Source organism: Vipera ursinii, assembly GCF_947247035.1.
Source record: "Vipera ursinii genome assembly, chromosome: 7".
NCBI classification, from domain to species: domain Eukaryota; kingdom Metazoa; phylum Chordata; class Lepidosauria; order Squamata; family Viperidae; genus Vipera; species Vipera ursinii.
The window spans coordinates 3,813,947-3,828,371 of record NC_139521.1 but is presented as its reverse complement, the minus strand read 5'-3'; the positions used below and the strand labels follow the sequence as shown (position 1 = coordinate 3,828,371).

Below are 14,425 nucleotides of genomic sequence, written 5' to 3'. Positions count from 1 at the left end.
ATTCAAGTGTGCAAGGAGAAGAGCTGTGGGGAAAAGATGGGAGGAGAACCACAGGTTGAATCTGAATGTGGAGGTTAGGGAGGATATGAGCGAAACGACAAAACACCGACTTTGTGCATTTAATTCGCCAAGGAGTTAAAATCTGCTAATGGCGAGAGAGATTTGTGATATTTCTCTTGCTTTGGGCAATTTCTGGCTACTCTCTTTTATGCATAGAAAACAACACAAAAGATTACCAAAGCAGTACTATTTGGAATGGCAGCGCTGATGGGAAACACAAGGACAAACTTTTAGGATAGTCTCTCTTGCGCCTGATACTTTCAATTCTCAAAACTCCTTATCGTTTTGTGATGGACAGAATTTCACAACCGTTGCCGCTGCTGCTACTCAGAAGACATTTTTAAAGAGACCTTCATGCCCTGGAGGTCATAAGATCATGGCCCTGGTGTGAATCCTGCTCCCCCAGCTGGAAAAAGCAATTAAGCAGAGGTACACTTTGGATTTGTGGATGGGTTGTGCAACGCGAGAGTTGCGGGTTCAGAGGTACAATACAGGCGATCAACACAACTGGGTCTACTACAGGTATGTTACCAATCCACCTGTTTCTTCTGCTGATGTTAAATCAGATACAGCCCTGACTCTGGTGGTCAACGTGAAGGTTGCTGGTATCCAAAGGGTTTAAGCAGGTGATTCCTTTTATTTTTGCATCGGCACAAAACCTTGGAAGATTGCATCGTCCCAAAATCTTGGGACCTTGGAGTGGCTCAACAAGGGAGGATTTATATTCAAGGAACAAATTGCAGAATTGCATCTGGGGGAAATTCAGCAGAGAGAGAAGGGTAGGGAGGCAAACAGCACATAGTACCACAGGTAAGATTTGTCCCAGAGGGGGTAAAAAAAAAATCACAGCTTCGTCCCCAATTATTGCAAATTTCCCAACAGGGGAAAACAGTTAATTTGCCTCCAGAAGTTGTGCCTGCTCCGACACCGGAGCTTTTAAAGGAGCAAGGGGTTGGACTGGAACACCTCTAAAGTCCCTTCCAATTTTGTTATTCTCTGAAGGATAAGATTAAAGATAAAGGTAAAGGTTCCCCCGCACATGCGTGCTAGTCGTTTCCGACTGTAGGGGCCTGTGCTCATCTCCGTTTCAAAGCCGAAGAGCCAGCGCTTGTCCGAGGATGTCTCCATGGTCATGTGGCCGGCATGACTTGACGCCAAAGGTGCACGGAACGCTGTTACCTTCCCACCGTAGTGGTCCCTATTTTTCTACTTGCATTTTTACGTGCTTTCGAACTGCTAGGTTGGCAGGAGCTGGGACAAGTAACAGGCGCTCACTCTGTTACGCGGCACTCGGGATTCGACCCGCCAAACTGCCGACCATCTAATAAAGCCAGAAAGGGCCTTCGAACGTGATTGGTGAACACCCCCGCCCCCTCTTCCCCAAGGAGGCCAAACCAGCCAGCCTTTACCTCTGCAGGTCAATCTGCCTCTGTGCTGGTGCCGTTTTCTTTGTGGCCTCTTGCTGCTTTGGTGCCTTGGCATTGCTGGCCTCCAGTGCGCCCGGAGCTTCTGGAGCCGGGGCTGCCCTTTTCCGTCCTCGTCCGGAGGATTTACCCATTTCAGCACTTTTCGTGGTGGCGCCCTGAGATTCAGACTTGGGGGGACGTCCTCGCCGGGGTTTGGGGGGAGCAGGCTGACCCGTTTCATCTGTTTTCTTCTCTTCAGCTTTTTGATGGAAATTCTCCGTTCCGGCTGCGGTCGCGATTCTTTTTTTGCCCCGATCGGCACTGACATTTTCTTGGGGTGCCTGGTCAGAATTAATCTCCTGGAAAAGAAAAGAAAAAATATTTTTTTGGTCAACCGAGTGTCAGGTGGAAACTGTATCCGTTTCAATCGGCTCGTGGCTGAAATACATTTCCAAGACTGTTGACAACAACAGCAGCGGCAACCGCCGCCTTGAAAGCATCGCCGTGTAATTAATCCAAGGGGATTAATTACTGCTGCCGAGGGGATTCCCCGTCTCTACATCAGGCCATGTTCACAGAATACATGTCGTTCTTTGGCCACATCACAGCGAAAAGGCAGCAGATTTAACATCACTGTGGGAACGTCAAATCAGAACCCAATTTGGTTTAGTGGTTGAGGCACCAGGCTGAAAACTGGGAGACAGAGTTCTAGTCTCTCTTTAGGCAGGATGACTTTGGGCCAATCACCCGGAGACTGTGAGTTCTAGTCCTGCCTTAGGCATGGAAACCAGCCGGGTGACTTTGGGCCAATCGCCAAGAGACTATGAGTTCTAATCGTGCCTTAGGCATGGAAACCAGCTGGGTGACTTTGGGCCAATCGGCAAGAGACTGAGTTCTAATCTCGCCTTAGGCATGGAAACCAGCCGGGTGACTTTGGGCCAATCGCCAAGAGACTATGAGTTCTAATCCCACCTTAGGCATGGAAACTAGCCGGGTGACTTTGGGCCAATCGCCAAGAGACTTTGAGTTCTAATCCCGCCTTAGGCATGAAAACCAGCCGGGTGACTTTGAGCCAATCGCCAAGAGACTATGAGTTCTAATCCTGCCTTAGGCATGAAGGGCAGCTGGATTAAGGCAGCTGGGATAAAAAAACTGTCTTTGGATCTATCACCTGGAGACGGTGAGTTCTAGTCTACTTTAGGCATGAAAACTAGCTGGGGGATTTAGGCTGCGTCACTATCACTCAGCCCAGTCCACGTCACAGGATTGTCTTTGTAGGGAAAAAGGGAGGAAGGAAGGAATATTAGAGATGTTTGCCAACCTTGAGTTCTTTATAAAAATAATAAATGCAGGATATGTAAATGAAAGCCCACGTTATTTTCAATTCGTCTCTTTGATGTCAAGATTTATACTGAATCCGGTTTAAAGAGTTCTAACTCAGGTATATTCCATTTCAAACCCCTATTTTTAGCTTATCTTTCCTGCCTGGTGTTCAGGCAGGCAGCTTGAATTATAATTATCATTATATTATTATTATTATTTATTAAATTTGTCACTGCAAGGGGGACAAGGTGGGGTGTCGCCTTTATTGTTGTCATCACAAGAAACGGGAAGATAGGCCGAGAAGGATAGAAAAAAAGAGAGGCTCGCAGTGAGTCCTATGGCTGGCCAAGGAAATGATCAGGAAGTTTCTAATCTGTCTCCTGTGATTGGCAGGTTCGCATTTGACGCTTAGCAGAAATTACCAGCGGTCCCCAACTTACAAAAGTTCATTTAGTGACTGTTCAAAGTTACACCACACCAAAATGTGACTTACGGCAAGCTTTTCACGTTTACGACCTTTGCAGCATTCCCCATGATCAGGGGTCTTGGCAAACGTGGCCCTTTTATGACTTGTGGACTTCAACTCCCAGAATTCCTCAGCCAGGAACGCTGTCTGAGGAATGCTGGGAGTTGAAGTCCACAAGTCATAAAAGGGCCAAGGTTGAAGACCCCTGCCCACGATCATGTGGTCAGAATTCAGATTTTTGGCAACTGGTTCATATTTATGACCGTTGCCGTGTCCCGAGGTCACGTGATCCCCTTTGCTGACCTTCTGACAAGCAAAGTCAATGGGTAAGCCGGATTCACTTAACAACCGGGTTACCAACTTATCAACTGCAGCGATTCCCTTAGCAATGGTGGCAAGAAAGGCTGTAAAATGGGCCCAAACTCACTTAACAAATGTCTCACTTGACAACTGAAAATTTGGGCCTTCAACTGTGGGGACTACAGGTAATTCAGCCAGCTGGAAACATCATGGACATGCAACATATACTGCTTAATTAGTACAACAGTCAATTCTAACAACTTCTTTATTAAGTTTTCCTAAATAATAAAATTTTTAAGTAGCTTGATCCTACCTTGTTTTTCACAGGTTCCATTTTTGTTGGGGTGACCGAAATTATTCTCACTGGATTTTCGTCGTTTTCGCTGACACCTGTCTCTGATAGGTCTGAGCTCGGCTCTCTGATGGACAAACTTTAAAAAAAGATTAATATAAATTCGGTGGCTGTTGTTGTTGTTTTTCCCTTTGTAGCTACGAAACCAAAGGATCAACAAGGAAACGGTCGGCTAGCTGCATTGGGCGTTAATTGTCAAAATTCAGAAAGAAATACTCAGTTTAAAAAAATACTCAAAAACTTTGTGCTTTTGAGTCCTACCCATCTTTTTTTTTTAACAAACGAAAAGTGGACATTTTCATTTAACAGCCCTATAAAATACTGCTACTGCAGGGGTCCCCAAACACCGGGCCGCAGACCGGTAACGGGCCACGGCATGCCAGCAACCGGTCTGCACAAACAAGCAAAGCCCCATCTGCGGGATGCGGGCAGCACACAAAACCACGCACTCTGCGGTCCATGGAAAAACCCCTCTCCACGGAACCGGTCCCTGGTGCCCAAAAGGTTGGGGAACCTCCGTGCTACTGTATGAAACATGATTTAAAAGAAGGGGTCTCCAAACTCGGCAATTTTCAAATTTGTGGACTTCCAACTCTCAGAATTCCTGGCTGGCTGAATAATTCTGGGAGTTGAAGTCTTCAAAGTTGCCGCGTTTGGAGAACTCCAATTTAAAGGGAGTTTCCCAAGCTGAGTTCGGAGAATGGAGATTATGGAGAATGAAGATGAAAGATTCATTAATTTTAAAAAAATATATTTATTCAGGAGATACATAAGTATCGGTATTTACATGCTCAGTTGTATAGAAAGTTCCACCCCAAAGTGCAATGCTTAGAGGAGAGCCTTGGTCGAGCAAGTGGGCTAATGCCTCCTTAAGTAACACCAGCTGCCTGCAATTAGTGCAGGTTCGAGTCCCACCAGGCTCAAGGTTGACTCAGCCTTCCATCCTTCCGAGGTAGGTAAAATGAGGACCCAGATTGTTGGGGGCAATAAGCTGACTTTCTAAAAATGCCGCTTGGGGGCCCCCGAAAGCCCTAATAAGCAGGCATATACATTGAATGAAGGCTATTGCTAAGCACATTGATTTGTGCTTCTTAGATTGTAAGCCGCCCTGAGTCTTCGGAGAAGGGCGGGATATAAATGGGATTAAAAAATAATAGGAAAGTTCAATTATTAACTCCATTTCTGCAATCAGATTGAAAAAGGGCATCCACAGAAAAAAGCATCCCTCTTTGCAGTTTTACGCCGAGAAGAAAAATTATTTTAACCCAAGAGCTTGTGTTTTAATACCTCAGCCTTGTTACTGAAAATCCCACATACCTTGTTCTGTTTTCTGTTGGAGAATTCAACTCTGAATTTACACTATTGTTGTTTCCAGTTTCTGATCCTGTGTTTCGAATATACGGCCTTCTTCCAGTCGCAGAGAGAGGTTTATTTACTGCTCCTAATACGCCAGTTGGTTTCGGCTGTAAAATAGAAAGATTTTTTTTAAAAAAAAAGAAGAAGAGAAAAGTAATTATTCTGCTGCAAGGACACATTTGAACTTATTAGTTTATCCTATTTGTTGCAGTTCTTCAGCCTCTTTTGCGCTTTCTATGTAAACGTAATTATTTTGCTGAACAAAGCTGTGAGCAAAATTCAGGATTGCTCGTGTGCTGGAAGCTACCGTACCGCGGATACAAAAGACACTACAAGGAAAGGAAGACAGGTGTGTGTGTGTGTGTGTGTGTGTGTGTGTGTGAGAGAGAGAGAGAGAGAGAGAGAGAGAGAGAGAGAGAGAGAGAGAGAGAGAGAGAGAGAGAGAGAGAGTTATGATGCAATTTGCAGCTCTGCTGACTTGAGTCCTTCCAAATCAACTCAATTTATTTATGTGGAATTCTAAGTGCTTTGAAGAGTACAATCCTAAAATCGTGATCTCCTCTCAGCCAACGATCCAGATTACCATCCGTTTTCACTTCCCCCCCAAAATGAAAAGACAGGCAATATAATAATGTGTTATGTTGTTATAAATCAAGAATTAGATCCATAAAAACCATACCTTTCCTGTTAAAAGAAGAACTCTCAACTCTTCGGAGATATAATTCCTATCGTTACAAAAATCCTTCAAAGAAAAGGAGGGGGGGTAGGAAAAGCATTTAATTGCAAGTTGAAAAAAATCAAGTCTTTAGTATTTTTAGATTCTGGTTATATTCACTTTGACAGTAATTGCACCCTGAGGCTTCTAGATCAGGCATGTCAAACTCGCGACGGTATGTGACTTCGCGCGACGTATCGCGACTTTTCGCCCCCGTTGCTGGCAATGGGGAGGGCGCATTTTTGTCATGATGCATCCGGCCTGTGGGCCGGCAGTTCGACATGCCTGTTCTAGATAGTATCCCAAAGTAAATCAAGGTTCATGTAAGGCAGGGGTGACCAACCTTGGCAAATTTTAAGACTTGTGGACTTCCACTCCCAGAATTCCCGAGCCAGCATGGGGAAATCACAATCCCACAATGGCGAAATAAGTGCCATGAATCCAATGATGGGACTTACTGTGTCTGTCTGTGGCATATCTGCCGGCTGTTTATCACTCTGCGTTGCAAATGACTTTTTTAAAAAAGGGAACAATTCAGGAACCATTTGCTTTAGAATATTTCAAATCCCCGCAGGATAAATTAAAAACGGGATCCAGCAGTTCAGAACAGTTTTTATAAAGATACCAAGAACCATGGACGTTTTGTGTGTGCTTCAGCTAAAATGAATCTCATTGCCCACCTTTCTCCTCTTATGATTTGGGGCCTGTATATCATTGGCTTATATAATACGTTGGATATAGAGACGGCTCCACATCCACATATTATACAGGCAGGATTTTTATTTCCTGCTTAGCCTTTGAAACTTAAGCATGTCTGAACAAACATTAGATGTAAAGAATTTTCAGCATTACGTTTCCACTGGAGAGGAAGCAATTCTGGAACACAGTTTTTTTTTAATTCAGGTAATCGTCTTAAAAAAAAAAGATGATTCAGAAACATGGCATAAAACCCACACCGTATTTTCTTGGCATATCGGAAGAAACACTTTAAATGAAAGAAGAAACTCAAAATATTTAACCCGATTGCTTTCCCAACTCACCTTTTCAGGTTGCGTAAAAAATTTAGTTGGCAATACAGGATCCTTTGGGCACTCGGCGTTGCATAAAGCACTTTTGCTGTTGATTACGCAGAGAGCCACGTCGCATACGGTGTAGAGTTTCTGAAGCAAAAAAACAGAAAACCAACACAAGGGAAATTTGGGCATTATTTTGCAATTTTTTTTTATTAAAGAGTTTTACAAAAACAAAATTTTACAATATATCCCCAAATCCCTCCCGCACTTTTAACTGGAAAAAAACCAGTCTACTCTCCATCAGTAAGTCCCCCTATAGTGCTAAGAACGTTGCGCTTTTTGCTTTAGACTTGGATCGTACTTGGGAACCAACGTTAAGGCCTCTTTTTCTTCCGAAATAGCAAAACGTATTTTAAACAGCTGATCAAAGAGGAGCCTGGCTCACAAAGCCACAATTCACAGTACGGGTGATGTAACTTCCCCACCAAATTAGGTGCTCTTCTGGCTAACGTAATTTGCTATTCTGTTCATCTCCACTCTCTGTACGTCTGGCAGGGACGCTCGTCAATCTCAGCTGCAATTTTCCCCCTGAGAGAAAGCGGTTTTCATTTATTTTTATTTTTATTTTTTTATTTTAATCCCATTTATATCCCGCCCTTCTCCGAAGACTCAGGGCGGCTTACACTTTAAGCACAAACCAATGTGCTTAGCAATAGCCTTCATTCTATGTATATGCCTGCTTATTAGGGCTTTCACACACACCCCAAGTGGCATTATTACAAAGTCAGCTTAATTGCCCCCAACAATCTGGGTCCTCATTTTTTATTTTATTTTTTTATTTTTTATTTTAATTCCATTTATATCCCGCCCTTCTCCGAAGACTCAGGGCGGCTTACAAGCTTAGCAGTAGCCTTCATTCTATGTATATGCCTGCTTATTAGGGCTTTCACACACACCCCCAGCAGCATTATTACAAAGTCAGCTTAATTGCCCCCAACAATCTGGGTCCTCATTTTACCTACCTCGGAAGGATGGAAGGCTGAGTCAACCTTGAGCCTGGTGGGATTCGAACCTGCACTAATTGCAGGCAGCTGGTGTTACTTAGGGAGGCATTAGCCCACTTGCTCCACCAAGGCTCTTGGTGAATAGTTAAACCCCAAAGAAGAGGGAGTCGAGCTATTCTCCAAAGCACCTGAAGGCAGGACAAGAAGCAACGGATGGAAACTAGTCAAGGAGAGAAGCAACCTAGAACTAAGGAGAAACTTCCTGACAGTTAGAACAATTAATCAGTGGAACAACCTGCCTCTAGAAGCGGTGAATGCTCCAACAATGGAAGTTTTTAAGAAGAGACTGGGCAGCCATTTGCCTGAAATGGTATAGGGTTTCCTGCCTGAGCAGGGGGTTGGACTAGATGACCTCCAAGGTACCTCCCAACTTCTTATTATTATTATTAGCCTTTCTTTTCCCCTCTAAAATCGGGACTGCCAACCCAAAATGCTTACAACTAAATTGAGAGAGACTGTCTCGAGTGCTTGCCGTGAAGCATTCTCTCCCCTCGTTCAACAGACTTGACTTCAAACCCTCTTTCTCTGTCTCCACATTTCTTACTTCGTTGGCCTTGGGCTCGTCTGGAGATTGGGCATCCTGGGTAAGTTTGATGCTTTCGGTCATCTTTTTCATGAAGGCGTGGCTGTTGTTTTCATTTTTGGTCATCAAAACTTCCAACATGAACCACAGGCACCTAAACAGCCAAACGCCACGAAGTGTTATATATAAAAAACAAACACTTTTTCTCTAGATAAAAAGGCACATTTTAAACCTGATAGAAAAAACGCCAGCAGCGGAACTGGCCCGGGACCCCCCGATAAAAGTTGAGAATTCTGCGTTGCCCTCCCCCGTGCAAAAGGCAGGCAAGAAACAATTTGAGGCAAGAGCTACGAAGCCAGATTAATGAAGTTCGGAGGAGTGCTAATGTCGGGAAAGATACAATCTGTAAAGGTAAGTTAGTGCGGGGAGTCCTCCACTTACGACCGCAATCGAGACACAAAAATTCTGTCGCTAAATGAGACATTTGTTACGGGGAGCCTTGCCCCTTTTCGTAAGCTTTTCCTGGCGCAGTTCTTCAGTGAATCGCTGCGGTTGTCAAGTTAGTATTGTGGTTGTTCAGTGGATCTGGCTTCCCCATTGACTTTCTGTCAGAAGGTCGTAAAGGGGGATCACGCCACACACGCACACAGGCCGGGGCACTGCAACTGTCATAAATACGAGTCAGTTGCCAAGCTTCTGAATTTGGATCATGTGGCCACGAGGGAATGCTGCAACGGTTGTTATGTGCGAAAAGCAGTCGTAAGCCACTTTTTCCAGTGCCGTGGTCAACTTTGAACAGTCACTAAATGAGCTGTTATATAAGTCGAGGATGACCTGTAATGCCGAGTGGAACCTTTTCAAATCGACAGGGACCAGTAACATAGAACCAGAAGATTTTGAAATTAGGAAGATTTGAGATTTGGGAAATAGCCTTCCAGTCTAACAAAAACCCAGAGACGATACCGCAACGCAGCATTAATAAATTCACCGGTGTATAATGTTTTGAAGAAAAAACAAGAAACTTAAGAGAGACTGGCCTCTAGAATTCACTGAGTGAATTCCGCTGCCTGAAGCTAAAGACAACTGGTAAATAAATCAGAGATGAAAATTCCTTTGGCTTATTCTACAGAAGGAATTCTGAGCTTGGAATTCTTGCAGACGTTTCATTACCAACCAGGGAATGAACATTATCAGTACGAGTTAAGTGTGTGGCTGTCGATTTGTCCTATTTTGACATTTTATTGTAAAAGCTTTTTAAAGCAGGGGATCCCAACCAGGGGTGCGAGACGATATTCCAGGGGGTGCGAAATCTTGGGCTTAGAACCTTCAAAATTATACTGTATATGCATAATCAGGAATTACTTTTGTAAGGAGTGTGAGAATATATTTTATTTATTTATTTATTTAATTTTATTTATATACCGCCCTTCTCCCGAAGGACTCAGGGAGAAGCGTTCCAGGGGTTAGGGTTATAGAAAAGATTGGGAACCGCTGCTTGAAAGGAATCCAATTTTATTTCCAAATCTTGTTTTAGTTAATTTATTCGCTCCTATCACACAAATTGACCTGTCCTAATTCCTTCCTACTTTTTCACATTGGCACACTGAATCTTTTAATTGCCACGCTTGTGAAAATCAATCAATGCAACTATGATACTATTTGTTATCTCAGACTCATTCACTCTAGGCATCACTAGTTCCCGCGTGAAATTCAAATGACAGATGTTCAGATGGAAAACAGCAAAAGAAGTCGAATACTTTGGAGAATTAATTGCAAGTGAGCCGGAGGTGACAAATATTCTTCTCTTCTCTTAACGAATCAAGAGGTAAAAATCTGTATTTTAAAAAAAAGTCCAGAAATGTAGCAATTTAAACCCAACATTTAAGATGTTGACACACAAAGAGGGCGACACGTACTCTTTGACATCACGAAGCTGATCAATATCTTGTTGTTTTGTAAAATCTGGATCGTGAGCCAGCAGATGAATCATGTATGGCACCACATACTCGGGCAGTAGAGATACGAGTTTTTCTGGGGGGGGGGGGGAACAAAAAACAAACATAATCTAAAGGTTATACATGAGCAACTGGCATGCAGACTGTCATTTACTAAGTATCAGAGAATTTTCTTTTTAATGATGATGATGATGTTGATGTTTCTGTTGTTGTTGTTGGAAGGGTCCCTGGAGTCAGCTAACCCCCTGCTCAGGCAGGAAACCCCAACCCATTTCAGACAAATGGCTGTCCAGTCTCGTCTTAAAAACTTCCAGTGTTGGAGCGTTCGCAGCTTCTGGAGGCAAGTTGGTTAATTGTTCTACCTATCAGGAAGTTTCTCCTTAGTTCCAGGTTGCTTCTCTCCTTGATCAGTTTCCATCCGTTGCTTCTTGTCCTGCCTTTGGGCACTTTGGAAAATAGCTTGACTCCCTCTTCTTTGGGGCAGCCCCTGAGAGACTGGAAAACTGCTATCCTGTCCCCTCCCCAACCGCCCCTCATCCTTCTCTTCATTAAACTAAAGGTAAAGGTAAAGGTAAAGGTTCCCCCGCACATGCGTGCTAGTCGTTTCCGACTCTAGGGGCCGGTGCTCATCTCCGTTTCAAAGCCAAAGAGCCAGCGTTTTGTCCAAGGACATCTCCGTGGTCATGTGGCTGGCATGACTGGACGCCAAAGGCGCACGGAACGCTGTTACCTTCCCACTGTAGTGGTCCCTATTTTTCTACTTGCATTTTTACATGCTTTCGAACTGCTAGGTTGGCAGAAGCTGGGACGAATAGCAGGCGCTCACTCTGCTACGCGGCACTCGGGATTCGACCCGCCAAACTGCCGACCTTCCCAATTCCAGCAACCGATCCTTGTATGTTTTAGCCTCCGGTCTCTTAAGCAAACAGGGAACATGCATGTGATAAGATTTTTACAAAGCCGGAAACGGAAATATTATGACAGAAAAATAATCTTTCAAGCAACGGGGACTCACCATTTGCCATAGGGTTCTGCTTGATGTACTCTCGCCGTATGCTTATATTTTTAAGCAAACATTGCCGAGCGTGGGCTCTCCGTTCCTTCACAGGATCTTTGGCACACAGTGCAAATATTGCCATGTACTCCAATGGGAGCAGTAATTTTACTAGTGCCTTATGCAGCTTCTGAGCAAATATCTGCCTCACCTGGTAACACTCATCCTACATGAGGAGAAGGCAAGGACAAGGGAACAATTAGGAGAAAGAGGGCAAACTTCCAGAACAGTTATACCAGATGTTAAAAACCTGTTGGATCTGTGACAAGGGTCTGCAAGCTTGACCACGTTAAGACGTGTGGACGTCAGCTCCCAGAATTCCTCAGCCAGCGTGCCTGGCTAAGGAATTTTGGGAGTTGAAGTCCACAAGTCATAAAATGGGCCAACTTTGAAGACCCTTGATCTAGGAGAATTCTAGAACGAGTAGAGCAGGAGTCTTCAAACTTGGCCTTTTTGTGACTCATGGACTTCAACTCCCAGAATTCCTCATGCCTGGCTGAGGAATTCTGGGAGTCGAAGTCCACGAGTCATAAAAGGGCCGAGTTTGAAGACCCCCTTGTAGATCAATCATTGACACAATTTTATTTTATTTTATTTATTTATTTTTGGTGTCCCTTTCGTGCTTCTTCGCAAAAGCGCTGCGCGGAAAAAGAGAAAGGCCGGTCAGCCCAAACGCAAGTTTTACCCTCTTTTAACTCAAATTGCTACCCCCTTACTTGAAACGGGAGCTCCTTACATTAATGACCAGTGCGCAGAGCTGGAATTGTTCTGGCGTTATGATTTCATGGTAACAGGGCTCCTGCGCAAGCTTCATTATGGCGCTGCCAGCAGCCAACCGTAGCCGTGACATGTCTGATTTGCTGTGAATAAGAAAAAAAGCAAAAAAAAGTAAAATTTCTAAGACAAATACGTTTAGATCTGAAGACACACAATTTGCTCGATAGCTCTAACAAAAACGTATCACACTGATACAATGAGTTCCGGTTCAGATTCCTGTATCGCCCTCCCTGAAAAGTCTCACATTGATTAACAAAGGCAGATTTCCACAACCGACTTTGGCTATCATTATTTATTTACCATATTTTCCGGCGTATAAGATGACTGGGCGTATAAGACGACCCCCGACTTTTGAGAAGATTTTCAAGATTTTTCGTCTTATACGCCGGAAAATACTTACATGCCAGTTGCCAAGTGTCCGACACAAGCCCGATTCAGCCCCATCTGTATTGACTTACAGGCCACAAGTGACAATTTATACCCCTGCTAGATCTGAATCGGCACCCTCAGGGCGGGGGACCCCAACCTTGGCAACTTTGAGACCTGTGGACTTCGACTCCCAGAATTCCCCAGCCAGCATGGCTGGCTGGAGAATTCTGGGAGTCGAAGTCCACAGGTCTTAAAAGTTGCCAAGGTTGGGGTCCCCCGCTCTAAGGGTACAACTCAGCTGCAAATGGATCGATACTTCCAAATCAAGATGCACCCAAGCAAGAAAGTCAATACTTCAGTATAAGCCTTCTATTTTTTTTCCAATCTGGACTCTACCCAGTATCGTATTTTTCCCTTTAAAAGAAGCCATAAAGTCTGCTTAGTCGGTATTCTGCAGAGACTAAAAGGTATATAGCATAGAATATTCAAAAAAACCACTGCACTTCTTATTCATACCCAAGAGAAATTTGAAACGCTCAACCCACACTGAACGTCTGTGCAGCTCTTATCTTCCTGCTAGATCGGAATCGGCACCCTTAGGGTACAACTCAGCTGCAAATGGATGGATACTTCCAAACCAAGTTGCATACAAGCAAGACAGGAATATTTCAGTATAGCCTTCCATTTTTTTTAATTCAACGTGGACTCTACCCAGTATCGCATTTTTCCCTTTAAAGAAGCCATAAAGTCTGCTTGGTCGATAGTCTGCAGAGACTAAAAGGTAGATAGCAGTGGTCCTCAGTCAACCTTGGCAACTTTTAAGACTTGTGGACTTCGACTCCCAGAATTCCTCAGCCAGCTGAGTCAAAGTCCACAAGTCTTAAAAGTTGCCAAGGTTGACTGAGGACCCCTGCTATGTAGCATAAAGGTAAAGGTTCCCCCGCACATGCGTGCTAGTCATTTCCAACTCTAGGGGCCGGTGCTCATCTCCGTTTCAAAGCCGAAGAGCCAGCACTTGTCCGAGGACGTCTCCGTGGTCATGTGGCCGGCATGACTGGATGCCAAAGGCGCACGGAACGCTGTTACCTTCCCACCAGAGTGGTCCCTATTTTTCTACTTGCATTTTTTATGTGCTTTCGAACTGCTAGGTTGGCAGAAGCTGGGACGAGTAACAGGTGCTCACTCTGTTACGCGGCACTCGGGATTCGACCCGCCAAACTGCCGACCTTCTGATCGACAAGCTCAGCGTCCTAACCCACTGAGCCACCGCGTCCCTGCTATGTAGCATAGAATATTCAAAACCAATGCATTTCTTATTCATACCCAAGAGAAATTTGAAACGCTCAACCCACGCTGAACGCTTATGCGTTCAGCGTGTGCCAAATTCAGCGAGGGGAGGCAAAGCAGAGAGCCCGTGTTCCCTCGGCTGAACGGCTCTCCCTTGCTCCACTCAGGCACACTGGTAAAGCGTGAAGAGATCAAAGCGGTGAAACGCAGGTCACAAAGCCTTGCCTAATTCTCCTCTGTTCTGTCAGGTCGCCTTCGCTGACCAGCATGGCTGATAACAACCGGAGGGTTGAATTTGCAGATTTGGACTGATTGTTCTTCATGCCCAAGAGCCAACGCACGAGGAGTTTAATGGCTTGAACCTGTATAAATATATAGATATATACAGTGCTTTCTTTGTAAAAG

At 44.4% G+C, this 14,425-nt stretch overlaps 1 protein-coding gene across 4 annotated transcripts in view; it reads right to left on the bottom strand.

The window, feature by feature from the left end:
• Positions 1 to 14,425, bottom strand: part of PDS5A (PDS5 cohesin associated factor A) — a 71,659-nt gene that overhangs the window by 8,443 nt on the left and 48,791 nt on the right. For 2 of the 4 annotated variants that reach the window (XM_083367612.1, XM_083367613.1), the window contains exons 23-32: positions 14,246 to 14,382; positions 12,324 to 12,447; positions 11,549 to 11,753; positions 10,495 to 10,609; positions 8,600 to 8,732; positions 7,019 to 7,138; positions 5,943 to 6,005; positions 5,225 to 5,370; positions 3,869 to 3,986; positions 1,470 to 1,825 (exon numbers count right to left, since the gene is read on the bottom strand). In XM_083367612.1, coding sequence (XP_083223738.1) covers positions 1,470 to 1,825; positions 3,869 to 3,986; positions 5,225 to 5,370; positions 5,943 to 6,005; positions 7,019 to 7,138; positions 8,600 to 8,732; positions 10,495 to 10,609; positions 11,549 to 11,753; positions 12,324 to 12,447; positions 14,246 to 14,382 — 1,517 coding nt within the window. Of the gene's footprint in view, positions 467 to 599; positions 812 to 1,469; positions 1,826 to 3,868; positions 3,987 to 5,224; positions 5,371 to 5,942; positions 6,006 to 7,018; positions 7,139 to 8,599; positions 8,733 to 10,494; positions 10,610 to 11,548; positions 11,754 to 12,323; positions 12,448 to 14,245; positions 14,383 to 14,425 lie in introns of all 4 variants that reach the window. The other 2 variants (XR_014493049.1, XR_014493050.1) reach the window with 2 other exon arrangements.